The sequence below is a fragment of the Rana temporaria genome, chromosome 6, assembly GCF_905171775.1.
Source record: "Rana temporaria chromosome 6, aRanTem1.1, whole genome shotgun sequence".
Lineage (NCBI taxonomy): Eukaryota > Metazoa > Chordata > Amphibia > Anura > Ranidae > Rana > Rana temporaria.
In genome coordinates, this window is record NC_053494.1 from 67424500 (window position 1) to 67451733 (window position 27234).

The following is a 27234-nucleotide window of genomic DNA, read 5'->3' on the forward strand; positions in this document are numbered from 1 at the left end:
GCCAACGATTCTAGTAGCCCCCGCGTGGCCCCGAAGGCCTTGGTACTCCTTAATAATAAGGATGGCAATAGAAGAACCTTGGGTCCTCCCGTTGCGGCCGGACCTCCTCTCACAAGGACCGTTCTTCCATCCTGCCTTATAGGCCCTAAATTTGACGGCCTGGCGGCTGAATCCCTAATTCTTAGGAACAGGGGCCTCTCTGGCCAGGTCATTTCCACCCTAATTAATGCTAGAAAGCCAGTCTCTAGGCTTATATACTATAGGGTGTGGAAGGCTTACATTGCATGGTGCGAGGCTAAGAAATGGCATCCCCGCAAGTATGTCATTGGGAGAATCTTGGAATTCCTACAGTTAGGAGTAGAGAAAGGTCAAGGGACAGGTGTCGGCCCTATCGGTCTTATTTCAGAGACCTTTGGCCTCTCACTCCTTAATGAAATCTTTTTTACAGGGGGTTATTCTGATTAGTCCTCCAATTAAAGCTCCCCTGTATCCTTGGGATCTAAATTTGGTTCTGTCGGCCTTACAAGGTCAGCCCTTTGAACCCTTGTCTGAAATCCCGCTGGTCTTGTTGACTAGGAAAGTAGTTTTTCTGGTAGCTATGGCTTCCGCCAGAAGGGTATCAGAACTGGCAGCCTTGTCATGCAAGACACCCTATTTGATACTACATAAAGACAGGGTCGTTCTTCGGCCACATCCGTCTTTTCTTCCGAAGGTGGTATCTAGTTTACATTTGAATCAGGACTTGATTCTTCCGTCCTTTTTTCCTAAACCTTCTTCAAAGAAGGAGAGACTCCTGCATTCCTTAGATGTGGTCAGGGCTGTTAAGATTTATTTAAAAGCCACAGCCCAGATTCGCAAGACTGACGTCTTGTTTATTCTGCCGGAAGGACCTAAGAAAGGTCAGGCAGCGTCTAAGGCCACCATTTCCAAGTGGATTAGACAAGTGATTGTACAGGCCTACGGCCTGAAAGGGAAGAGCCCGCCTTTGTCGATCAAGGCTCATTCCACTAGAGCTGTGAGCGCCTCTTGGGCAGCGTATCACCAGGTCTCTATGGCTCAAGTCTGCAAGGCAGCGACCTGGTCGTCGGTTCATACGTTTGCTAAATCTTATCAAATGGACATTAGGAGGAACGCCGATTCAGCCTTTGGGCAGGCGGTTCTGCAGGCCGCAGTATAGGATCCTCTTGTCCTATGGCACCCGCTGTTTTTTTCTTTGCCTGGTTGCTTTCCCTCCCCTCATTTGCATTGCTTGGGGACATCCCATATGTAATGGCTATGCTGCTCTGTGTCCCGGGATGTACGATAAAGAAAAAGGGATTTTTAATAACAGCTTACCTGTAAAATCATTTTCTTGTAGTACATCACGGGACACAGAGCTCCCACCCCTCTTATGGGGAATTTTGGGATGCATATTGCTTGCTACAAAACTGAGGTACTCCCACTATGGGTGGGGGTTATATAGGGAGGGAACTTCCTGTCGGAGAGTGCCAGTGTCCATCACCTGAAGGTGCACTATATAACCCATATGTAATGGCTATGCTGCTCTGTGTCCCGTGATGTACTACAAGAAAAGGATTTTACAGGTAAGCTGTTATTAAAATCCCTTTTTTCGTTTTTACTGCCGTCTCCTTCCCTCTAATTAGAACCCCCAAAACATTATATATAATGTTATATATTATATATAATGTTATATGTATATATATATATATATATTTTTATTCTAACACCCTAGAGCAGGGATCCTCAAACTACGGCCCTCCAGCTGTTGAACTACGCATCCCATGAGGCATTGTAACACACTGACATTTACAGACATGACTAGGCATGATGGGAATTGTAGTTCCTGAACAACTGGAGGGCCGTGGTTTGAAGACTCATGCCCTAGAGAAAAAAATGGCGATCGTTGCAATACATTGTCAAACCGTATTTGGGCAGCGATCTTACAAGCGCACTTTTTTGGGGAAAGAATACACTTTTTTTTAATTAAAAAAAAAAAATAAGACAACAGTAAAGTTACCCCAATTTTTTTTTTTATATTGTGGAAGATAACGTTGCGCGAGTAAATTGATACCCAACATGTCACGCTTCAAAATTGCATCCGCTCGTGGAATGCCGACCAACATTTACCCTTTAAAATCTCCATAGGCGACGTTTAAAAAATTCTACAGGTTGCATGTTTTGAGTTAGAGGAGGTCTAGAGCTAGAATTATTGCTCTTGATCGAACGATCGCGGCGATACCTCATGTGTGGTTTGAATACCGTTTTTACTGGCTCCTAACTTTTTTAGCTGGCTCCTAGATTCCAAGCAAATTTGTCAAACCCTGCTTTAGTCCGTATCTTAGTTTGTGGTAATAACCAATCCTTTAAAGGAGGAAATTGGGAGAGGGGAGGGATAGGAGGATGGTAGGCGGCAGCTGTCCTCAGCTGTCCTCAGAGAAAGTCGGCTCTGTAAGGGAAAGACAGGGGAACAAAACAGGAAGCGCCACCTAAGTGCAATATGTTAATCAATGAGAATCAATTCTCAGTGGTTTGCCTCATACTGTCCTTCCACCGATGCTCTCTCTGGTTCCGCTTCCTGTGACGTCATCGTTCTATGCTGGCTTCCTGATTACAACAGGATGCATTTCCACACTCTCCAGCCTACCCGTGAGCCTATATTTTTTATTTATTTTTGTTTATGTAAGGAGTCCTTCCTCCTTCGGAAAGATCAGGTAGTTTTCTGCCCAATATTGTATCCGTTTTCCAACTTGATGAGGCATGGTTCATTTTTGTTTCTTCCTAGGCCATACCTGGACTCTATATACTATATTGTGGTCATTATTTGTTTGTTTTGGGCACTGGATCTGGTATTGGGTGCAATTCATCAAGGAAATCACTGAAGGGAAAATAAACTCTACCACATTGGAAAAAGCTCATGTCCCTCAATCCCACAGCTACTAATTCTGCTCTGTGAAGGGAACATTTTTTACTCTCCCCAGACATCCACTTAAAAATAAAGAATTGCCACTTTTGTCAAAAGCCTTGGCCCATGAAGTCCACCAAGTCATTATACCAGTAACATCAGGGATGAAGAGGTTAATTCTTACTGTCAACCTACATTCCAACTTTACCTTGCCCAGAGTGCCTGGAGTGATTCAATTCAGTCACACACTGGATCATGAAAAAGCAGAACGATTTTATTCAATGCGTCACTTTTATTTTAAGTATACAAAGACAGTGCGGAGGGACATATGTATGCCCTGAGAGAAACTAAATTCACTCCTGAATGAAAATTTACATTCCAGCACAATCTTCATCCCCGGTGTGCACAATTAGCAGGTAGACTTCCTAAGCCATAGACCAGGGGAGTGGTGTCTGCACCCTGAAATCATCCAAAAAAACGTCACTGGTGAGGGGACCCAGATGTGTGGACATCCTTGCCTTCAGATACAACAAAAACTGCAGATTTGTAGCCTGGGCAAAAAATAGTTTCCTTGGACTCTCTCCAAGCTAAAGTATGCCTTTCCTCCGGTAAAGATTTTCCCTCAACTGCTGTGCAAGGAGAAAACAGTTGGCTGAGAAGGATGTGGATACAGACCTCCTCGGACTTCTAGAGGAAGGGCCTTGGCCTCTTTCAAAGATGTCAGATTTACTGGTAAAAGGCCCATATTCCATCCTACTTCTCAGTCACTGGCTTTAACAGCATGGCTGCTGAAACCCAGGTCTTGAAGGGTAGAAAAATGATATACTTTTATTTTTGTACAAATGCAAAATTGTTGTTTTGTGCTACAATCCACCTTGTCCTGCGACTATGCACAAATACACTGCATTATAATACACTTCCAGCCACAATTAGACATTCACTAAAAGGGTAGAGGTGTATTTTATTGAGTCATTTCCATGTTGCTCAGTGCAAGATAATCTACCTCCTGCAAGATCCATATCGGATATAAACACTCAAGAGAACGGTCCTTACCCCAGACAAATTAGTAGATTGCACATGGAAGGCCTACTTTGCCTGGGGTGAGGACCGTTGTCTTGAGTTTGGGTGGGTGTGTTTTTTTATTTATTTATTTATTTATTTTTATTATCTGATTTTCGCCTGAAGTACCTTCAAAGGATATGTTTCTGCCATATACCGAACTTTCCAGAATCCTTTTCGCTCCAGTCCTTAAGACCCTATCCTTCATGGAGTTGTGCATATTAATCTCCATATTTAACCTGTGTCACTGGGAATCTGAACCTATTACTCTTGGCACTCTAGAGACCCAGCTCCCCATTTTGAGCCATTCAGAGATAAACTATATTGCCAAAAGTATTGGGACGCGTGTGTGTATATATTAATGGCATCCCAATCTAAGTTTATAGGGTTCAAAATTGAGTTGGCCCACTCTTTGCAGCTATAACAGCTTCAACTCTTCTAGAAAGGCTGTCCACATGGTTTGAGTGTCTATGGAAATGTTTGACCATTCTTACAGAAGCGCATTTGTGAGGTCATTCAAAATGTGTTCTATAGTAAAGTTATTAGTCTCCAATCACCTGAAGGTAGCCTGCCTAGAATCTCATGGACGACAACTGCAAACTTGTACTGTACTGAAATCCCCCCCCCCCCCAACCTATGCTAGCTAAGCATTTTACCTTTTTTCTAGGTTTGGAAACAAGCTGATTGTGTCAGACCTGTACAGATTAACAGACACTGTTACTATCCGTGACCAGGGGAGTGGAAGACTGGTCTGTCTGCTACCGAGTTTTCAGGCAAGACAAAGTCCTTTGGGGTCTTCTCAGTCACATGATGGCTCGTCCTCCACCTGCAGTCCTGTGGTCTTTGAAGAACTGGAGTACCATGAACCAGTCTGCAGACAGCATTGCACCAATAGAAAATTCAGGTACAGATGTTTTAAAAATTTGCAGTTGGTGTGTCTGAGGGTTTAGTTGTTATCTGCTTACTTGTCACTATGAATTGATTAACTTTCTGTGTAAGCCTTATGTTTTCTTAGTCTGCAGTAGTGACATTACAGAATTGTTTGGCAAGAAGTAGAATAAGTGTTATGCGTATCTTTTGTAGCATCAATTAGTAGTATTTATTTTATTTATTAGTGCCATACATTTATATAGTGCCAACATATTGTGCAGCGCTTTACAAAAATTAGGGTAAACTGTACAGGATGAGCCAACAGTTGTTAGGCAGGGGCAAGATATTTCTCTCTGATGAGAAGGGTGTTTTCAGGGATCATCTAAAAGTGGACAGAGCACGAGAAAGTCCAAAAAGATTAGGGTTGGGAGGTCCATAGGATTGGAGAGGCTTGGGTGACATCCTGGAGGCAAGCATGGGAGGAGGTGACATGGGAGCTAGTGATCAGGAGTGTGGGGTTTGTTGCTGTTACAAATGTTTGGTTCCGTGGAGACAGGCTCTGAGTGTTGTCAACATCTGAGATGTGATACTTTAGGGTGAAGTCTTATCACGCTTGGAGCAGTATGTGAAATATCAGGCATCCCAAACGTTTGGCATGGGATTTGGGGGTGAGATGAGATGGTGTGCTAGGGAAAGTGAAGAGTTGGACAGGCCATAGATTGTGCGACTTTCTTTCCTGCAACCACGCAGTGCAGGAAAGAAGTTTACACAAATCCCCCATCAACATACAGTGCTGACAGGGGGAGTTCCCCCTGCCGAGACATTGTCATTGACTAATCTTTGCTAGCGGCTATAAGCGATAATCGCACCTAAAATCCGGCAGGCTAAGCAGAGAGACAGCTTATAAGGTCCTCATGTTCTGGTATAGGACTCCAGAGGTTATCCATAAGTACGATCCCTCTATGTCCCAGACATGCTTATGGGATATAGGAACACACTACCATATCTTCTGGGAATGCCCGTTTAATTTTGTCATATATTCTCTTAGCCGCCAAGAGCAATGCCTACCCATTGGTTATCACCTAAACAATCCCAGTTGATCTTGGCTATAGCACAGATTTGTAGAATGGAACATACGACAGCGGTGATTCACGATTCTTTGCCTCAATTCTCAGATATGGGATCCTTGGGACAACTCCTCCTTCAATCCTGAATCGCTTTCCTGAACTACTATTAAAGGTCTCTTAGGCAACCAGATCCTGCATGTTCGAATGATTAGCCTGAATACCATTATTACTATATATATACTATAACTACATATATTCTATGACAAGTTCCATGGTGTACCCCCCCCCCCCCCCCATTTTCTTTTGATTATAACATCCCCCACTAAGACGCTTCTCTTCTTCTGTACAAGATGATGATACTTTTCTGTATTATGTTTGCCTTTTTTTGTATGTTTATTTAATTTTTTTTACAAAAACAATTACAAAAAAATCCGGCAGGCTGGTTGTACCCAAGTTGGTACATTCAGCCTGCCCATACACTGTTTAAACCATCTATGGCTGGTGTTTTTTCCATGGGATCTGCATTCTCGGAGCTACTTGTTCATCTTACCTCTGCACGCTGTAAACCTTGCCATTCAGCTAAGTGAGGAATCTTGAATTTGTCAGAAGTTATCAGGCTGATAACAGCAGAACAGTTTAGGAGAGAGCTATGGGACTTGGCTCACTGAAGAGAGATAAAATACTGCAGATATGTGCCCAGCTCAAATTTCATAATTCAGGTTTACATCCACTTTTAGCAGATTGTGGCAAAAGTAACTTTTTTTGTCCTTTAAACAAGCATATTGTAGCTTGCTAGTCCTTAGATAAGCTGCCTCTATTTCTCTTCTGTTCATGGACGGACACAGCAGCATTGACCTTAGGGTTATATATCCTTCCCTTCAGGAGAGACTAGGCAGAAAATAACAGCACTTCAAGTGTTAAAACACTTTTCTCAGTACAGCACCGCACAGGGGGCGGGTCCCCCGGGTACATCCCACTCTCTTGCATCATGCAGCCTCCGTTTTATTCTGCCTAGCGTTAGGAGAAGACATGGCCCTTCTGGAGCCCATGTGCTCTGGAGTTTTTTTGCGATTTTTATTTTATTTTTTTATTTGGATTTTTCCTGAATTTTTGGATCCTGGAATCTACAATCAACTGCCGACTGGTTGACAGGCTGGATCTTGATCCTTGTAGTCCCCCCCATGTTTGGCCATCGAGTGTGTGCCGGCCTTTAGCTAGGCCGTCCACGACATGGTGAGCTATATGCTACAGGGCACACATATGACCGGTCTCTATGGCTTTGTCACAGTGTTTCCCGGGCCGACAGCCATGCCGTATCTACCTGTGGACGTTGGGTCTGTCTGGAATGCCTCCAGCCGGTGGTCGCAGGACGGGTAAGTAGTATCCCCTTGCCTTGGCAGGGTGATTGGGCTGGTGCATTCCTGGGGAGGTTTATTGAGGGTTCGCCCTGCTTTCCTCTCTCCCTTCCTCTACGTCTTTCCCCGTTCTGGGTGGCGGCTGTGAGGTGGGGGGTCCACTTGGGGGGCTCCGTTACTGCTGGGGGGCTGTGCTGCTGTGAGGTGCTATTTTTTATTACGTTTTTGGTGCTGGTGTGTGCTGGACTGTGTTCTGCTGTGTTACTCGGGCTTTAAAACATGCGTATGGCCGCCATTTTAGCGGGGTCGCAGTTCTATGTATCGGCGGACATTTTCTTGTAGCCCACATGCTGTTTTTCTGCATGTCGGTGGCCATCTTGAAAACATTTTTGGCCTTTAGTGCCTGAAATAACAGCGCCAAAGCCCGCAGAATACTTCCTGAGGGACGGCACAGCACGGACAGCGCTCGCAGCACTGCACTCTGGTCAGGGTAGTGAGTCTCCTGGGGGGTCCCCTGCTCTCTGTTGTGGCCGGGAGGGTGCCTGTGGGTCCTGCCTTGCAGTACTAGGGTGGCATATATAGGTGGGTCAGCATGGAGTCTGAACCAGAGGCTTCTACCCCAACCATGACAGAGTTAACCCTTAGTGCCCCTGCGACCTCGGTGGATGCTATGGCGGCAGTCCTTGAGGTGTTTGTTGCCAGGATTGAAGCGGCAAGTGGCCAGAAGGGGGGTAAAAAGCTCCCTGCGCCTGCTTCTGGGGATGTCTCTGACACAGAATCAGGCCCTGCTATTGCATCTGGCTCTGGTTCCGTTATGTCAGATGATGCAGGCCTAGCCCACACGAACAGTGAGGATGACTCTGCTTCAGGGTCAGCGCATAAGGAATTTGTTGGAGCTCTTATCACTGCGGTGCGGGATACTCAGAAACTTGAGCATTTTGCGGAGGCATCAGACATGCCGGTCCCTTTTGGGGTAACGCAAGCCACCCCGCACCGTAAAAGTGTTTCCTTGTGTTCCATATCTGGACAAATTGTTGTACAAGGAATGGGATCGGCCGCAGAAAGTTTTTTTCTGTTCCAAAATACTTTGCGGTCCGTTATCCTTTTGAGGACTTTTTAAAAAAGTGGGTCTCTCCTCCGTCGGTGGACCCCCCTGTGTCCAGGCTGAACAAGGCTACCACGTTACCTGTGGAAGGGGCTCCCACTTTTAAGGATCCCGCAGATAGGAGAGTTGAGGCTGTGGCCCGCTTCATGTTCACAGTAGTGGGGTCGGCGGTGAGGCCGGTTTTGGCCGGGGCTCTGGTGTCGCAGACACTTACCGAACGGGCAAAGTCCTTGCTGCTGGGACTGGAGGCGCAGAATGCTTCTGACCTCTGTGTGGACCTGGCCGAACAGTTGGTACAGGGACTAAAGTTTGTCTGTGAGTCGGCACTGTATATGCTCCCCTTGCTCTCCAGGGCCTCCGCCTACGCGGTGGTACTACTCCGCCGCGTGTGGCTGAAGTGTTAGTCCTGCGGACTTCAAAAAAGGCCTTGGTGGACTTACCCTTTAAGGGTGAACGGCTTTTTGGGGCGTCCCTGGATGACATCATAAAGGATGCCACAGGCGGTAAAGGCACTCTGCCCCCACAATCTGGGAAGGGTAAGGAGCCTCTCTGTAAGCAAGGACCCTCCTTTACTGCCCCCAAACGTTTTTTCGCCCGCCAAGTGCGGCAAGAAAACATTTTCTGGTATCGCAAGTCGGACAAGCCTGCTTTTGCATGAAGGTCTGCCCCCACCTGCATCTCAGGTGGGGGGCCGGCTTCGCAAATTTGCGGCTCGGTGGAGGTCTCTTCTGTCTGACCATTGGGTTTGTGAAGTTGTTTCCTCGGGGTACAAGATGGTTTCTCTCTTGTCCACCAAATAGATTTTTTCCGCTTCCTCCGGGTCGCTGGAAGGGTCTGTCAGGAGCTGTCCAGGATCTGCTGGTCAGGGGGGTGTTTGCATCGGTTCCCTCGACGAAACGGTTTCAGGGGTTTTACTCCAATCTGTTTGTACTCCCCAAGAAGGAAGGGATCCGACCAATCCTGTACCTCAAGGCCCTCGAATGTTTTGTCAAAGTGCAAAAATTCAGGATGGAGTCGATTCGCTCAGTCGTCGCAGCGCTCCATCAGTGGGATTTCCTAGCATCCTTGGATATCAAGGACGCATACCTGCATATCCCCATATGCGCAAAACACCAGAGATTTCTGCGTTTTGCGATCGGAGAGGACCACTTTCAATTTGTTGCCCTCCCGTTCGGCCTGGCCTCGGCACCATGGGTTTTCACCAAGGTGCTCGCTCCGATCCTGGCCCTGCTGAGGCAACACAGGATCGCTATCGTAGAATACCTGGACGACCTTCTTCTGAGAGCTTCCTGAAGCTCAGAATTAGGACGTGTCTATCACCTGTCAAACCCTCCGAGAATTTGGTTGGCTATTGAATACCCAAAAATCGGTACTGGTACCGTCTCAGCGGCTGGAATACCTGGGGTTAGTCCTGGACTCAGGCGAGAGTTTTCCTCCCGAAGGAAAAACTACAGACATTGCAGTCTGCGGTGCAGCGGCTGACGACCCAGAAATGGGCGTCGCTTCGCTTTTGCATGAGAGTGCTGGGTCTGATGGCCTCTTTTAAGGCAGTGCCGTATGCCCAATTTCACACTCGAGCATTGCAAAAAGAGATTCTGTCACGTTGGGACAAGCTCCCTTCGTCTCTGGATATCCAGATTCGGGTGAGTCGCCTGGTCAGGTCCTCCCTAGTGTGGTGGCTGACATCTCCGGCACTTTGGGCCGGAAAATCTTTTTTGCCGTGCCATTGGACAGTGATCACGACGGATGCCAGCCTCTCCGGCTGGGGGGGTGTCTGGGGTGTCCAGTCAGTCCAGGGGCGCTGGACTTGGGAGGAGTCCCGCCTACCAATCAATGTACTGGAGCTCCGCGCGAGCAAGTTGTCTCTCCAAGTCTACAGGACCAACCGGTCAGGATCCAGTCCGACAACGCCACGGCCGTGGCGTACATCAATCATCAGGGGGGGCACGCGGAGCTCGGCTGCAGCGACGAAGTCGCGCACATCCTCCGGTGGGCTGACAGGTACGTTCTGGCTGTCGGCTGTGTACATTCCGGGGGTGCTGGTATGGCAAGCCGACTACCTAAGTCGCCAAACGCTAGACCAAGGAGAATGGTCGCTACACCCGGAAGTGTTTCAGTGTCTGTGTCAAAGATAGGGCATTCCAGACGTGGACCTTCTGGCGTCCTGTCTCAATCGGAAGGTGTCGCGGTTCGTGGCCAGGTCAAGGGATCCATGGGCAGACGCGTTGGTGGCACCATGGGGTCACTATTGCCTAATCTACGCCTTCCCTCCTCTCTGCGTAGCAGGCGAGGAAAAAGCTTCAGAGTGGAAGCCGAGGGGATACCAACAATCCTGATCGCTCCGGATTGGCCGCGCCGTCCCTGATACGCGGACCTGGTGCGTCTGGTGGCAGACGTCCCCTGGCGTCTACCCCTGAGAGAAGATCTTCTTTCGCTGATCTTCTTTACAGTCGCTGGCTTTAACGGCGTGGCTGTTGAGAGTCAGGTGCTGAAGGATCGAGGCCAGTCGGGCTCGGTGGTCTCTACCATGTTACAATCACGGAAGTCTACTTCACAAAAGATTTACCATCGTACGTGGAAGGCCTATGTGTGAAGAGATGAAATGGCATCCCCGTACATACGTGATGTCCCGGATTTTGCTGTTCTTACAGCGTAGAGTGGATTAGTACGGTTAAGAGTCAGATTTTGTCTCTAGCCGTCTACTTTCAGCGACCCTTGGTGGCGCACTTCCTAGTGCGTACGTTTGTGCAGGGGGTTCGGCATGTGGCCCCTCCTGTGCGTCCTCCACTGCCTCCATGGGACTTTATTTTAGTCCTTTCATCACTTCAAGAAGCTCCGTTTGAGGACATTCGGAAGATTCCTTTGTTGACTCTGTCCCAGAAGGTGGTTTTTCTGGTGGCAATTACCTCGGTCAGGCGAGTATCTGAACTGGCGGCCTTGTCCTGCAAGGCTCCTTACTTGGTCATCCACAAGGATAAGGTGGTGCTGCGGCCGCAGCCGTCTTTCCTTCCAAAGGTGGTTTTCGGCTTTTCACATTAATGAGGACATTGTCTTACCATCCTTATGTCCTCGGCCGAAATACCCGAAGGAGGCCACTTTACATTCCTTGGACGTGGTTCGGGCCCTACGGGTGTACTTGTCTGCTACGGCTCCGCTTCGGAAGTCGGACTCACTGTTCGTGTCGGTGACTGGTCCTAAGAAGGGTCTGGCGGTCTCGTCGGCCACCATTTCTAGGTGGATCAGACAGGTCGTGCTCCAGGCCTATGCCCTAAAGGGGTGGGCGCCTCCCTTTCAGGTTACGGCGCATTCGACCAAGGCGATTGGTGCCTCTTGGGCTTTCCGCCATCAAGCGTCTGTTTTACAGGTGTGTAAGGCAGCGACCTGGTAGTCAATCCACACCTTTTCAAAGTTTTACAAGGTGGATGTGAGTGCATCTTCGGATGCCTCCTTTGGCCGCAAAGTTTTACAGGCGTCAGTTTAGAAGTTCCTTCGTTGAGGAACTCTGGTTTGTTTGGGGGTGAAGCTTGGTTTGCTGTGTTTTTCTCACCCCTCAAAATTTTTGGACACTGCTTGGGGACGTCCCCAAGGTCAATGCTGCTGTGTCCGTCCATGAACGGAATAGAAAATAGAATTTTTGTACTCACCGTAAAATCCATTTCTCTGAGTTCATGGACGGACACAGCACCCACCCCTCCTTTGTTTGTACTACTTGTTTACGAACTGAGGCTGCATGATGCAAGAGAGTGGGATGTACCCGGGGGACCCACCCCCTGGGAGTTGCTGTACTGAGAAAAGTGTTTTAACACTTGAAGTGCTGTTTTTTTCTGCCTAGTCTCTCCTGAAGGGAAGGATATATAACCCTAAGGTCAATGCTGCTGTGTCCGTCCATGAACTCAGAGAAATGGATTTTACGGTGAGTACAAAAATCCAATTTTTTTCTTCAAGTTTTCCCATTCCCTAGTAATCCCTGCAAATACCCTCCTATCATAAGTGGCTATGCTCACTCACCTAGGTTGGATTCCCAACATATCTGTTTTTGTTCATTTTGCTTGCATGGGAATAATTGGGTTTCCAAAATTAAGAAGAAAAAAAATAAGTGGGGGGTGTGTTGTCCCTTGATCCGGAACATTAGAGGTATTGGTGAGGGAGCCATGATGCTCAGTTACTGCTGGATGAGTGAGCGGTTTGAGAAAACAACCTGTTGCTAGCGCGTCTTGGGGGGTGGGGGCGGTTCTGAAAGGAGGACTTCTGAGCAATGCAGAATTGTGCAATTCTAGCTGCAAATCCAAATTGTGCCAAAATCGTGTCAAAATAGCAGTGCACGGTTGGGTGCCATTTATTAACCACTTGCTTACTGGGCACATATACCCCCCTCCTGCCCAAGTGAAATTTCAGCTTCCGGCACTGCGTCGCTTTAACTGACAATTGCGCGGTCGTACGACGTGGCTCCCAAACAAAATTGACGTCTTTTTTTTCCCCACAAGTAGAGCTTTCTTTTGGTGGTATTTGATCGCCTGTGCGGTTTTTATTTTTTGCGCTATAAACAAAAAAAAGCGTAAATTTTGAAAAAAAAAAATACAATATTTTTTACTTGTTGCTATAATAAATAGCCCAATTTAAAAAAAAAAAAGGCCTAGGCCGATACGTATTCTACATATTTTTGGTAAAAAAAAAGAAAACCGCAATAAGCGTCTGGTTTGCGCAAAAGTTATAGCGCCTACAAAATAGGGGACAGAATTGTGTTTTTTTTTTTTTTTTTTTTTTTTACTAGTAATGGCGATCTGCGATTTTTATTGGGACGGCGACATTATGGCGGACACATCGGACACATTTTTGGCGCCATTCACATTTATACTGCGATCAGTGCTATAAATATGCACTAATTACTGTATAAATGTGACTGCCATTGAAGGGGTTAACACTAGGGGGTGAGGAAGGGGTTAAATATGTTCCCTGTATAGTGTTCTAACTGTAGGTGGAGGGGGGTTACTGGGGGAGGTTACCGATCTGTGTCCCTATGTACAAGGGACACAGATCGGTCTCCTTTCCAGAGACAGGACGCTGTCTCTGCGTGAGCCAGTAATGAGAGATGATCTCAAATGTTTACATTTGAGATCATCTCTCATTGGCCGCACAGATCGCATAGCAAACGGGCACTCTGATTGTCCGTTCGCCGCGATCTGTGATTGGCTGTGTCCAAGGGAGTTTCCCCGCTGCGCGCTCAGGAGCGCGCCCGGGGATTGCAAAAAGGGGCGGACGTCAATTGACGTCCAGTTGGATTTTCAGGTCCGCGCTGTAGCCGTCATTCGGCTATAGCGCGGGCCTCAGGTGGTTAATAATGCACGATATTCGGCCTTGGCTTTAATCCAGGTCATATGGAGATTTGAAGTCGTCTCGAACAAACTTTTAAGGCCACCATCATTGGCGATCTCAAGCAGTTGATCCTCTTCTAGCACGAACAAAGATTCACCTGGCTTATTCACAAATGGGTCATGGATCCCTTCCTTCTCAGTTCTGGGGGTCTTTTGGGGTTGGGGTAATGCTCAAAATCATTTGAAAGCTGAGATAGGTGATGATGCACCAGCTGGGTGAACATGTTAAAAATGTCAATGTTCCACGATGGCTACACTAGTTTAGACTATATATTTTCCTCCCCTATTGTCCTCGCAAACTCCACGACAGCCTCCTTCTTACAGCAGAATTCATTAGGCCTGCCCCCACACCTTTCACATGGAATTAAATGAAGCACTTCGCTCCGATGTGGCAATTGAGTCAGGAGTCTCTCAGGCCATAGAGGATTATTTTTCTCTCAATGCCCTACCAGAGACTCCAATCTCTACGGTATGGGTCGCCCATAAAGCGGTACTACAAGGTAAACACATTAGGATAACTACAGCCTGCAACTAAATAGGCAAAACATTTTTTGCTCACGACCAAGCTGGACAAACTATACAAAAACACTGTAGCCCTGACCTTAGAATCTACCAGAGTATCCATCGAGCAAAAGCGCCTCTAACGAGACTCTACTTTCAGCTAAGGTTGAGAAGACCCCTAGATGGTCCAAAGCTAAATTCTTACTACATAGCAACACCACCTCAACCATGTTTGCAAGAAAACTAAACCAGTCTCTCTGCCCTCCGCATATTTTATAAATTAGCTACTCCCTTCTGGCCTGACTACGTCTTACCCGCAGGAAGTCCTAAATCTTCAAAAATTTCTACTCTTTGCTTGCGCCTCCGCAATCTGAGCCCTCAAATGAGGATTCGGCCTGGTTAAATTAATTCCAGTCCCCTCTCTCACCACCACTTAATTGGAGAAATGTAATTCACCAATCACTCCAGCAGAAGTGCTGAATCTTATCCAAGCACTAAAGACAGGCTCAGCTCCCCTACCGATGGTTTGGTTTCTCCTATATATTATAAAAAATTCTCCTTGACTATCCCCCAGACTTGTTCGGCTTTTCAGTAATTAACAATTACATAAAAATCTTCAGTAGGATCTTGGCAGATAGACTAGCAGGGGTAATCTCCTCGTTGATATCTCTTTACCAGGCAGGTTTTATTCCTCATCGACTTATAACAGACAATATTTGCCTAGCCACAGATATTGTACTGGATGCAAAACTATTCTCCAGGAAGGTATTCATGCTAAGCCTAGACATTCACAAGGCTTTTGACAGTGTGTCTTGGAGCTATGTGACTTTTGTTGCAGCGCTTTGGTTTTCAGGGAGAATTCCTGGTTGAACTAGATGGACATGTCTTTTTTCAACCTGGCTAACTATGTAATTCCTACAGGCTTTTCAAGCTCTTTATCAGAATCCCAAATGTGTCAAAATGCCAGGTTGTAGTTCAGAGTTCTGACTGGGCAGGGGCGCCCATTATCTCCACTCATATATTCGCGTTGGCAATTGCACCCCTGGCCATAGCGACACTGCAGCATACAGATATTTCTAGGTATAGCAAAGCAGAATCGTCTGCAAACCTTATCTGTTTTTGCTAACATTTCCGGCCTTCTTAAAAGCTCCTTCTCTTTCACATGGTTTGAATCTTCCATCCCCCTATTTGGGTGTTAACCTGACCGGGGATTACAACAAGTTTTTTGATAATTATCCCCAAATGGTTTCAAAATTAAAACGATTGCTTAAATCCTGGTCCCCCATCCGCATCTCCTTGGGTAAAAGAGCAATCAAGATGACCACCCTCTCCAAATTGCTATACTTGTTTTGCGCTCTGCCAGTTAGGCTCTCTAAATTGTACCTGCTCAGAATTCAAGCCCACTTTTACAGGTTCATCTGGAATAAGCCCCTGAGATTCTCTAGGGAAGTATTGTATCGTTCTTCTAAAAGGGGGGTCTGGGTTTCCCTCAGATATGCCCAGGAGATTCACGCAACAAGCCCAATGGAATATCAAAAATGACAGAGTCCTGTGGGTCAGATTCGAACAAGATTCAATCGCGCCACTCTATATTCTGGGGCTCTTATGGTCTTCTAAACCCCGAGCGTCGGAACTAGGCTCCAGGAACCAAAAAGTAGCCATGGGACCTCTACAAAGAAAAGTATAACCTTTTTTCACAGATCCCCCCCCCCATGTGCCTCATTTCTGGGGCATCCCAGACTCTCCTCTGCCTTTTGAGCACCCCGAGGCATTCCAGGACTGGATTGACCAGGGACTAACCACATTGGAGGATTTTGTGCCGGACTCCAATTCGTCTTTCTCCCAATTTACAAAACCAATATAATCCGGATAGAGAATTTTACCATTGCCTCCAAATCTGATTTTTTTTATTTTTTTTTCAAACACATTATGCAGGGGCCCCCTCAGATTAAATTACTTTTTTTGAATGCCTGTGCCAGATGGCCCCTCGACAGAGGTCTAATCTCTGGACTGTACAAGTCACTGGAAACAGTAGGAGATGGCCCCCTACTGAGATATAGTTATGAGATATAGGAACAAGAATTAAACATGGAAGTGAGGACCTAGACTGGGAGGCAGGCTGGCACAACATGTGGAAATGCACTAAACCCCTGATGGTAAGGGAAACTGCATCAAATTGCTTACTCGCTGGTATTGCACCCCTTTGCGTTTAAGGAAGTTATACCCGCAGGCCTCCTCCTCCTGCTTCAGATGCGCTCACCAGGGCTCCTTTTTTTTACACCTGTTCTGGGACTTTGTACATCTGTAACCTACTTGAAAAGAGGCCTCGGGGCTGATGGACAAATAAACACATGGCTCTGACACGTACTTGCTGTCTCTTATTTGAAAAACTCCCAGATACCCTGAAAACCCTCATGAAACACTATCTGCATTGAAATACATTTCAATAGCACTGTAAATATTAACGCTGTCCCATTCTCGCTAGTTCTCTCGGGTGGATCAAATGTTATCAGAAAAAATATTTCACATCCTGCATGACTCCATCCCTATACACTATGCTTAGTGGAACCCTTGGTTCTTATTTCGACTCCAAGAATGACCCAAGTTATTCTTGTTTTTTATTTATCCTGCTATGTTATTATTTTACCTTTCATAGTTCTGTCATGTTTTATATGTCACAGATACTTGCATACGGATATTTTTCCTTCTGTCATGACAACAGACTTCTGTACTACTCAATGTATATCTGTTAGTCCATGTAAGTCACATGCTACCTTGAAATGTTTTGTTTAAGTCACAGATCAATACAGTTGTATGCAAAAGTTTAGGAACCCCTGACAATTTCCATGATTGTCATTTGCAAATATTTGGGTGTTTGGATCAGCAATTTAATTTTGATCTGTCAAATAACTGAAGGACACAGTAATATTTCAGTAGTGAAATGAGGTTTATTGGATTAACATAAAATGTGCAATATGCATCAAAACGAAATTGGACGGGTGTATACATTTGGGCACCCCAACAGAAAAATCACATCAAGATTTAGTAGAGCCTCCTTTAGCAGAAATAACAGCCTCCTAGATGTTTCCTAGAGCCTGTAATGAGTGTCTGGATTCTGTATGAATGTATTTTGGACCATTCCTCCTTGGAAAACATCTCCAGTTCAGTTAGGTTTGATGGTTGCCGAGCAAGGACAGCCTGCTTGAAATCACCCCACAGATGTTCAATGATATTCAGGTCTGGGGACTGGGATGGCCATTCCAGAACAGTGTACTAGTTCCTCTGCATAAATGCCCGAGTAGATTTTGAGCAGTGTTTTAGGTCGTTGTCTTGAAATATCCAGCCCCGGCGTAACTTCAACTTAAATTCCTTTAATTCCTCAACATCTGCTGTTATTGAGTAGAATCCATGCAATCCGCAACTGTAACCAGATTCCCAGTAACGGCACTGGTCACACAACCCCCACAGCATGATGGAACCTCCACCAAATTTTACTGTGTGTAGCAAGTGTTTTTCTTGGAATGCTGTGTTTTTGCCGCTATGCATAACGCCCCTTGTTATGACCAAATAACTCCATCTTTGTTTCATCAGTCCACAGCACCTTATTCCAAATTGCTGGCTTTTCCAAATGTGCGTTTGCATACCTCAAGCGACTCTGTTTGTGGCGTGTGTGCAGAAAAGTCTTCTTTCGCATCTCTTTCCCATACAGCTTCTCCCTGTGCAATGTGTGCTAAATTGTTGAAGGATGCACAGTGACACCATCTGCAGAAAATTGATGTTGTTGGTCCGTGGGCTGTTTTTGACCATTCTCACCATCTTTCGCTTCGCCAATATTTTATGTGACCTGCCACTTCTGGCCTTAATAACTGTGCCTGTGGTCTTCCATTTCCTCACTATGTTCCTCACAGTGGACACTGACTGCTTACATCTCTGCGCTAACTTTTTGTAGCCTTCCCCTAAACCATAATGTAGAACAATCTTTGTTTTCAGGTCATTTGAGAGTTGTTTTGAGGCCCCCATGTTGCCGCTCAGAGGAGAGTCAAAGAACAACAGCTTGCAATTGGACACCTTAACCACTTCCATACCGGGCCTATTTTGGCACTCCTCTCCTACATGCAAAAATCATAATTTTTTTGCTAGAAAATTACTCAGAACCCCCAAACACTATATATGTTTTTTTAGCAAACACCCTAGGGAATAAAATGTCCGTCATTGCAACTTTTTATCTTGCACGGTACTTGCGCAATATTTTTTCAAACGCCCTTTTTTTGGAAAGAAAACAGTTTCATGAATTAAAAAATAACAAAACCGTAAAGTTAGCCCAATTTTTTTGTATAATGTGAAAGATGAAGTTACGCCAGGTAAAAAGATACCTAACATGCCACGCTTTAAAATTGCACACACTCGTGGAATGGCGCAAATTTTCAGTACTTAAAAATCTCTATAGGCGTTGCTTAATTTTTTTTTTTTACAGGTTACCAGTTTAGAGTTACAAAGGAGGTCTAGTGCTAGAATTGTTGCTGGCGCTCTAACACACGCGGCGATACCTCACATGTGTGGTTTGAACGGCGTTTACATTTGTGGGCGGGAATTGCGTGTGTGTTCGCTTCTGAGCGCACGCTACTGGGGATAGGGGCGTTTAAAAAAATATATATATATTTTTATTTTACTTTTTTTTTATTTATTTTTTTATTACTTTTATTCCTATTACAAGGAATGTAAACATCCCTTTTAATAGGGATGGTTCGTGACCGGTACTCTTTATGGAGAGATGCGGGGTCAATAAGACCCCACATCTCTCCTCCAGGCTGGAAAGCATAAGATTGTGAAAAAAAATTCACCAATCTCATGCTTTCAGCCGCGATTGCGGCTTTGTTTACATTCCGGTACCTGGGCGTGACGTCATAATAACATCGCGCCTGGGCCGCTGACAATCGTAGAGATGACTGGTGACCATCTGGTCAGTGCCTCTGTTCTGTGTTCCACCTATCACGGACGTCTTATCTCGTCCAAGGATGAGAAGGCATCTGTGATAGGAGGAACACAGAACAGAGGCGCTGCTGGGAAGATTTGTGTTCCGGCTATCACAGGACACTCTGAGGAGAAGGAGCGGCTTTTAAATTATTGACGCTCGCAGCACGGAGACCGTCACCGGCGTATAAGTTGACCCCAACATTGGATGCATTATACGCTGGAAAATACGGTATTCAAGTCTTGGAGTGATTAAGCAAGTGTGTGTGTTGGTGTTTGGCAACTAAAGTAAAAAATATATTGCACAAAAACAAGCATTGTTGCCTGTGAACATCAGTAGACTTGTCAACCTGGATTGCATACCACAGTGACTCCCCAATCCTCTAACAAATTATGCCTCAATATTTTCTGCCATTTTGTCAGTTCGTCTAGTTGCAGAGCTAGCCAAAAGAGGAACACGTGCCACCTTTTCAACTGCAGCCTCTCCTAAAATATCACAGCAAATGTCCTTGGCAGCAGGCAAGATACTCTTTTCCAAAAGTAAAGGGTTTTCTTGGCTTTAGCAATGCGGTTAGCCGCTAGGAATGAGTCTCTCGGTGCAGACACATTTAATGAAGTGGTGGCCTTTAATAATTGCTTCTGCTGTTCGTATTGGCATTTATTTTTCCCTTATCGCCTTTCAGGACCTCACCTTGAGAGCGTGGCTCCACCCACTTGACAGAAAACACACCTCCACCAAACTTCTTAAAAGGGAGGCTCCTTCCACTTATCAGTTTTTGTGTTTCCTCCAGCCGGAACACATGTGGGGGTTAGGAGCTCTCAATGGAGAGAGATTTTATCTCCCTACTCCACCTGTTTTTCTTACCTCAGAGAGTCTGTTCCTCCCATTCACTGGTTAGAGAGCGCCTTGTGCATGGGCTTCTTGTACCTCATCGGTGCTCAGTGAGCCAGGACTGCTCCAGGATACTGCTCCTGGGCAAGGTAGAGGCGCGGACATCTTTTTTCCTGTCCAGGCAGCCAGACGCCGCCGCCATCTTGGGATGGTCAGTCAGGCTGCTTCCCCCGGAAGTGAGGTAACCAGAAGGGGCGGCATCCTACGAGCAGGCGAGGGGAATGGACGTCATTTCCGCCAGGAAGCGCTGAGGGAGGAGGGAGGAACAGGTCTGGTGCCTTGTTAGCTGGTTCTGGTCCGGTGCAGCGGCACTAGTGGAGTCCGGAACTGGCAGTTTGGTCACCAGCATCACGCTGCTGCCTCAGCATGGTCGCAGGATCCGCAGCGAGTGGAACAGGCACTGGCACCAGCAAGACCCAGGTAAGGGGTAGACTGAGGTTCTACCCTCATTTACTATGGGGTCTCTCTCTAGCTCTCTTCTCCCTTAGGGGGGGTGTGAGTGTTTTTGGTTTTTTTTCCCCCTGGTGGCGGTGGCCTGTTAAGGCACATGAGTGTTAAGGATCTCTCACTGTGCACCTGTGGTGAGCATCTTGATGGGTTTCAGGCTGACTCATATGGATGGTTTGTTTTTTCTTCCTTTTTTCTTTTTTCCTTATCAGGCCAAGGGCTTTGAACCCGGAAATAAAAAGAAATGCCCTTCATGTAAGTCCAAACTTTCTGAAGGCTAGAGAAAAACGTTGTCAGTCATGAGAGAGTGGGTAACCGCTCAAAGAGAACCAGGTAATCTGATTCCTGTGGTCCGAGCCAAGGGTGCAGGCAGTGCAATCAAAATGCAGATTAGGATGAAGGAAAAAAGCTGGGACAGCCGCACTCCAAAAAAACTCCTCCTTTAATTAAAAATCACAAAATACATGCCACAGCAAAAAACAGCACAACAAAAGAAAAGCTGACGTTTCGCACTATGCCTTAGTGCTTCTTCATAGCTTTGTCAGTCATGTATTGACTTATTAGTGAAAGAGGAAACGTCTGCCGCTTGCAGCGACATAATCGCATCTGTTAAAAAGTTATTGGATGCTACGATTAAGTCTTTTAAATCCTCACTCACAAAACCATCCGTGAGACAAGCCTCTACCTCACAATCCTCACAAGACTCACTGTTAATTCCTGCAGTGGAGGCAGAAGACAGTCCTCTGAACCAGGAAGGTCCTTCCTCCTCACATTCCCAAGAATCAGATGAGGAGGACGACGAGCTGGAGAATGTGTCTTCTAAATATAAATTGTCTTTGGAACAAGTTGATGCCCTCCTAAAAGCTGTCCATGCAACTTTAGGATTAGAGGAGGAGCGTAAAGAATTATCTTTATTATCTTTACACGGCAGGATGCATGCAGGACTCGGTGAGCCCAAGTTGTGTACCTTTCCAGTCCATTCAGTAATTTCTGAGGCTATCAAGAAAGAATGGACTGTTCCTGAAAGGAAACCTTTCTTCGCTAAAGCACACAAAAGGTTTCCTTTTGATGAAGACCCAGCAGCTCCATGGAATAAAGTTCCAAAACTTGATGCAGCCTTTTCTCGTGGATAAAGGGCTTGGCAATCCATCATGGGCAACCTTAAGCCAGTAATGGTGACTACTTGTGTCTCCAGAAACATGGAGTATTGGCTGACCCAGCTTAAGGCTCATATAATAGCTGATTCGCCAAAGCAAGAAATCCTAGACTCCTTTTCAACCCTGTCAGCTGCTGTAGCCTATGTCTCAGATGCATCTGCAGAATCTATCAGAATGACAGCAAGGTCTTACTAATTCGGTTAGGAGGGCGCTGTGGTTAAAGACCTGGCCAGGGGACACGGCATCTAAAAACAAACTGTGTGGAGTACCCTTTCAGGGGTAGTTATTGTTTGGGCCAGAGTTAGATGCAGTGCTCGACAGGACTGCAGACAAAAAAAAAACTTTCCCTGTCAAAGAGAAAAATCAGTCAGGCAGAAAGTTTTTTTCGTCCTCAAAAGGCTCAACAACAAAGTAAGCCTCAAGAGAAGAAGAAAGGTTGGTCAGGAAAGGAAAAAGGCAAAAGTAATGTCCTTTTCCATCCTCCTGCGGCAACCAGCAAAACGCAATGACAACCGGTTGCAGGTAGGGGGAAGACTTCAACGTTTTCTCCCTTTTTGGGCAAGCATAACAGAGAATCAGTACATTCTCTCTATGCTGTCTCAAGGTTACAGAATAGAGTTCTCGGACCCTCCTCCGAAGAGGTATCTAGTGACAAATCTACCAAGAGATCTGGTCAAATCCCTAGCAATGAAGAATCTTTTAAAGGATCTGATGAACCAGGGGGTTGTAACTCTAGTACCAGAGGGGAAGCTTTATCAGGGGTTTTATTACCATGTGTTCATGATTAAAAAAAAACGTCCGGAAGTTTCAGACTCATTCTCAACCTAAAGCCATTGAACAGATCGGTCCTATACAAAAAATTCTGTATGGACTCAATCTTCACGGTCAAAAACCTTTTGACAAAGGATTGCTTTATGGCATCAATCGACCTGCGAGATGCCTATCTGCATATCCCCATAGCCCCCCAATCCCAAAAATTTCTAAGGTTGGCGGTAAACATGGGAAAAGAGGTTGTGCATCTCCAATTCAAAGCCCTCCCCTTTGGCCTTTCCTCGGCTCCGAGAATATTTACAAAGGTCATGGCAGAAGCCCTCGCTCCCCTTCGCTTACAGGGGGTAGCACTAATTCCATATCTGGACGACCTGCTCTTCTTTGCCCCCCTCCAAGGAGAAATTGTTGGAGGATCTTGAGAGAGCTCGCAGTCATCTAGAAGCATTGGGCTGGATCATAAATATGGAGAAGTCAAATTTCAACCCAACAAGCACAATTTCTGGGGTATCATATAAGCTCAGTGGAGCAAAAAGTTTTTCTCCCAGAAGACAAAAAAACTAAAAATGCTAAGGGTCGTAGCCTCTTTACAGACAAACCAAGAGTTATCAGTCAGACAAGTAATGTCAGCCCTGGGAACCATTACCTCATCTATGCCAGCGGTGCAGTGGGCAAGGCTTCACTTCAGACCGATTCAGAGTTTCCTTCTGAAAATTTGGGATCACAGGACAGAATCTCTGGAGGCAAAGGAGAAAATCCCCACCAGAGTAAAACGGTCGCTGTGGTGGTGGAGAAATCAGGCAAACCTTTCAGCAGGCCTGTTATGGTCATTCCAAATAGAGTGGTAACAGACGCCAGCCTATGGGGATGGGGGGCACACCTGGGTCAAAACTATGCTATGGGGGTTTGGTCCCGGTCAGAAGCGGAAAAGTCCTCCAATTGGAGAGAACTAAGGGCAGTAGCCTTAGCTTTGGATGCCTTCTCCGCAGACCTTCAAGGTGCCAATGTTCAAGTCTTCTCGGACAATGCCACTACCATAGCCTAATTAAACCGGCAAGGAGTCACAAGAAGCAGGTCACTTCAGCTTCTCGCCTCAAACATCCTAAAATGGGCAGAAAATCATTTGCTGTCCTTATCAGCGGTCCACCTCAAAGGCACTTTGAACACAGTGGCAGATTTTCTATGCGGAAAACGGATTTAGGAAGCAGAATGGACCCTAAATCCGGAAGTCTTCACATTGATTTTCTCTACTACAACTGATAAGTGGAAGGAGCTTCCCTTTTAAGAAGTTTGGTGGAGGTGTGTTTCCTGTCAAGTGGGTGGAGCCACGCTCTCAAGGTGCTGTCCTGAAAGACTCATGGAAAACAAGTTACCGGTAAGCCTAACTTGACTTTTTTCTTTTCTTTTGAAAAACTTAGAAGGCTTGTCTTTCAATGAATGGTGCTTGGTCTCCATGTGGCAAAGCAGTTTCGAAGATTTCATAGGTTCATTGGATAGCTGCTCACCACATATTGCACAAAGCAAGCTTCGCGAATGTGAATCTCCTGTTGCAATGAACCTGTAATTTAAAGTGGCGTTGCACCCAAAAGTGGAACTTCCGCTTTAAGTACTCCTTCCCCCCCTTACATGCCACATTTGACAGGTAATTTTTTTTGGGGGGGGGGGGAATGGGGGCTTTGTTTTGGAGTGGGACTTCCTGCTCTCCACCTAGGCAATCTTCTGGGACACGTGATGTGTCTCAGAAAATCGCCTGTCCACTCCAAAAGCACAGCGTGACTTGCGCAGTGCGTGCCTAGCCGTGACGCCAAAAGCTGTCATGGCAGGGTGCCCAGAGTATCAATGGAGCCACCAGTGCGGAGGAGGAGAGGAGCGACGCTCCGGGTGGCCGCATTGCTAGACCGTGGAAGAGTAAGTGTCTATTAAAAGGCAGCAGCTACACTTTTGGTAGTTGCTGACTTCTAATAAACCTAAAAAGCCTGGAACTTCGCTTTGTAGGACTTTTTTTTTGGCAGTTTTAGAGTCTTCTGCTGCCTTCCCCCCTTTTCAAAAAAAGCTCTTCAGCAACGTTTGTTTTTTACTCCTTTTGGCTGCTGTTGGCAGAGCCTGCCATCAGATGCAGCTTGTCATTGTCCTGCCATTGCATTTTGTAAGGGGGAGGGTGTTTTTATAAAAAAAACAGGGACCCTTAGTGGGGGCGGGCAGTGAGATGTAATCTCTCTGCTTGCTCGCGGCTGCACCTCTAGCAGAACAGCCTTAGCGGCTGTGAGGGCGGAACAGTGGTGGGGCGAGCAGTGAGAGAGGTCATCTCTCTGCTCACCTGCCATACCTGTGATAAGCAGCCTTTGCGGGCCTGCTGCCGAGAGGCCGCGGACCGGCACCATTGCATGGCCCAGGGGATTGAAACATAATAGAAGTAATGTTAGTCTGGTAGATCATAAGCGACAGAAGAGACCTTGCAGGATTTCGGATTTCCAGAATCTGGATCAAATAAACTAGGATTTGTTAAAAGGCCCTTGTGTTTTCAAATGGAGTTGGCCCCATGTTGCAGGCTTTGAAGTATTATGGGGTTGCTTACATACAGTATCTAGGTAAGATGCAGTTATTTCGGCTTCTCTCCAAAATATCAGTTTCCCGGATCATTAAGTTGTGTTGGAGGGCACGGATTTCAGTTTACTCTGAGGATGGCCACCATTTCTTTAACTGACAGATTAGAATAGCAAGAGGATTAAGGCATGCTGTTGATCAGTGGCGGTTCGTCCATAGAGGGCGCTGGAGCGCCGCCCCCTCTGGCTCTCACCGCCACTGAGTCTAATAACATAGATTCATGCATTGCATGAATCTGTTATTATCGCCGCTGTTCTATTCAGATGGTCGGCGCTCATGTCCGGCCATCTGAATAACGGCAGCTGGTTGGCTGTACGGAAGTGCCTATCAGAGCCAACGGCTCTGATAGGCTTTTCCGAGTACAGCCCTCGGGTCCCGGAAGCTTATACAAGGAATGCTCTAGGGATGCGCTCCTTGTATAAGACTGACAGGCGTCTCAGACAATCAGGTTCACCGGTTCTGGTAACCTGGTAACCTGATTGGCTGAAGCGTCATCGAGGGCGGGAGAAGACATCGAGGGACGGTGGAAGCAGGATGGCTGACCCCAAAAAGATAAGTGCCGGGCTGAAATGGGGAGGGGGCATTTTACAGGGCACAGTAGCAGAATTTAACAGGGCACAGTGGGGAGTACAATTGATGGGCACAGTGGCGAGTACAATTGATGGGCACAGTGGCGAGTACAATTGATGGGCACAGTAGCTGTGTATATGATGGGCACAGTGGCTGCCTTTGATGGGCACAGTGACTTCAATTGATGGGCACAGTAGCTGTGTATGATGGGCACTGTGAGGCTGCAATTGTTTTTTTTTTTTTTTTTGTTTGTTTGCGCCCCCCCAAAAATTTGGAGCACCAGCCGCCACTGCTGTTAACAATTGTAAAAAGCAGTCCAGCTTAGATACTGTTGGGTAGGTAAGCCCCTGTTTTCTTCTGGGAAATGTAGTTTGTTGCACCCATCCTAATGCCTAGATGAGTAATTTGTCCCTTAGCCACTGGGACCGGGGAGACTGAAGACCTAAGTGGATCGAGGTGCTTAGAGGGAGTTTCTCACTAAAAATGCATCCAGAGGCCCAAACATAACCAAACGTTGTCAAATAATTGTTTTATGGTGTTTATGTCCAAAAGGGGATCTAATGTGAAGATTTAAGTGGAAGTAAACTTGCAACAAATGTGCACATTTAGGAGATGTTTAGTGTTCATGCAGCCAGTGACATCACTAGCTCATGTGTTCTGAAGGTATGGCCTCCCGTGTCCTTCCTTCAGAGACCAGTTGCCTGAAGCGGCTCCCGCACATGTGGGAGTGACGTTATCGTGGCTCCGGCCAGTCAGAGCCAGAGTCCGTGAACCCAGAAGCAAGACTTGTGAGGATGAGAGGCCTCCAGCAATGCAATGTCTTAATTTTCAGGTAAGTTTCACATAAACATTATGGCTTTACCTTGCAGGTAAGCAACAAAAATCCAGTGGTTTACAACTGCTTTTGATGTCATCTATGAAGAGAACTATTCACTGTTCAATATTGCCTATTAGTATGCCATGCAGGTGCCCCATGTTGGCCAATTACCTGGAGAGGTGTTCTACTGTGAGAATAAATAGAAGGAAGGACAGCGGACCACCTATGTCTGGTCCCTTTGTGTAACCGTATGTTGTCAGATAAGAGGCCTGACAACATAGCTGTAGGCTACATGCTATTGCTGAAATGTGAAGAAGTTTGGAAAGAACTAAGGAGAGCCTTAGAAAACTCACTTTATTAAAGACTATATCTGCACCTAGGGTGATTCAGTAATTGCAGAGTTTCCAGAGGGGGTTGATTTTGCTTGTTCTAAGGCTGGGTTCACACTATTGCGAATTGGATGTGGATTTCTCCACATCCAATTCGCAAAGTATATTGTGACTGACCATCTATAAAGCCGGTTCACACTTCTCCGCAGCGGCTTCGGTGCAAATTACACGGGAGCCCTGTTCGTCTTCTGGTCTGTTTCAGGTTCGAGTTCAGCCCAAAATTTAGGCTGAAACCAGATCTGCAACTGTGAATGGAGACGCACCAAACTCCTGGTGTAAGCCGCTGCGATCCCAGCCTTAAACTGCTAGAACCTTGTATATTGTCAGGGCAGTCCTACCCTTGATAAAACCTGATTGAGCTGGATGTATCAAATCTGGCATTATATTC

General features: G+C 46.3%; 1 protein-coding gene across 4 annotated transcripts in view; it reads left to right on the top strand.

Annotated features, from left to right (window-relative positions):
• MARF1 (meiosis regulator and mRNA stability factor 1) overlaps nucleotides 1-27234 on the top strand; it is a 444629-nt gene that overhangs the window by 198462 nt on the left and 218933 nt on the right. For all 4 annotated transcript variants that reach the window (XM_040356921.1, XM_040356923.1, XM_040356922.1 and 1 more), the window contains exon 14: nucleotides 4629-4865. In XM_040356921.1, coding sequence (XP_040212855.1) covers nucleotides 4629-4865 — 237 coding nt within the window. The remainder of the gene's footprint in view (nucleotides 1-4628; nucleotides 4866-27234) is intronic.